Source organism: Physeter macrocephalus, chromosome 17 (assembly GCF_002837175.3).
Source record: "Physeter macrocephalus isolate SW-GA chromosome 17, ASM283717v5, whole genome shotgun sequence".
NCBI lineage: Eukaryota > Metazoa > Chordata > Mammalia > Artiodactyla > Physeteridae > Physeter > Physeter macrocephalus.
In genome coordinates, this window is record NC_041230.1 from 35631749 (window position 1) to 35632849 (window position 1101).

At 53.4% G+C, this 1101-nt stretch overlaps 1 protein-coding gene across 1 annotated transcript; it reads right to left on the reverse strand.

The window, feature by feature from the left end:
• Window positions 1–3: 3 nt before the first annotated feature.
• Window positions 4–714, reverse strand: LOC102982800 (39S ribosomal protein L37, mitochondrial-like; the record flags this gene model as incomplete). The annotated part of the gene is given in 1 exon segment (XM_028477979.1): window positions 4–714. A coding segment is annotated over 1 exon segment (711 nt), but the record flags the coding sequence as incomplete, so codon positions are not given.
• Window positions 715–1101: the final 387 nt, after the last annotated feature.

Sequence of the window (1101 nt, forward strand, 5' to 3'; positions counted from 1 at the left end):
GGGGGGCAGAGGATCCTTGGCATTCAGTTGGGCTCCACTGGAACCATGGACCTGAATAAGAGTAGACTCTTGATTCCAGGTGGTGGATAACGTGTTGTTTTGGGCACAGATCTGGCTGGCCAGAGAAGGATGCTTGAGAATCTGGGATTTACACAGCTGTATCAGACCGTCCACAATGACTGGGCAGTAGGTCTCTCTCTTGGGGATGTCTTCATTAGAGTGCCAGAGACAAGCATGAGAGATCACATTCAGAAGACGTTCATCCTTGTTCTCTATGTGGTTCCTTGGATCGTCAGCAAGGCTAAGCACTTTCTCAGGAAGGCCTTCTATTAACTTGGTCTTGGTAAGCCAGAGGGCCTGCTTTACACCCTCGAGGCGGTGGCAACGCTGGTGGAAGATATAGCAGGCCTGGTCCTTGTACAGCGGGTGCTCGTGAAGCGGGGGCAAGCGGAGGAACTTCGGGTGCGTCCAGCCGGGGTCCCAGGGCGGGAAGACTCGCCGCGCCAGACCAGGCAGAAAGTGCATCTTCCCCGTGTAGGTGACGGGCTCCAGTCCAGGAATCTCGTACACCCTGTCCGGGAGAGGAGGCTCGGGCTTCCGCGTGGAGCGCATGCCCCACTCTTACGCCCCACGTCTTGGGGCCCCGCAGCTCCCAAGACCGAGCCTCCCGGGGCAAGCAAGCTACAGCCTTGCTGGCCCTGACGCCAGCGCCATACCGATCCGATCTCTTCAAGACCTCCACCAGGATGCCACCATCTTCCCGCACGCAAGGCCTGCTGGAAACAACCCAACCTGCAGTTTTATGAAATCATTTTGGGCACTAGGCTGCTCTCCTTTCCTGTGCCCGCAAATATCCTCCTGGGTCAGAAAGACAGTGTCACCTGATGTTTAATTAGTTAAAAAGAGAAATCCCTCAGCTCTGAGCACACTCTGACTTTGGACAAATACTTTCCTCTCTCTGAGCCACTTCTTGTCTAAAATGAGGAGTTTGGCCGAAAGATTTCTACATTTCTGTTTCCCTCTGAAAGCCCATGGTTACTGATTACCTTCACTCCAGGCACAGTTTTTCAAAAGTATGTCCAAAGGATGCATTTATATTGA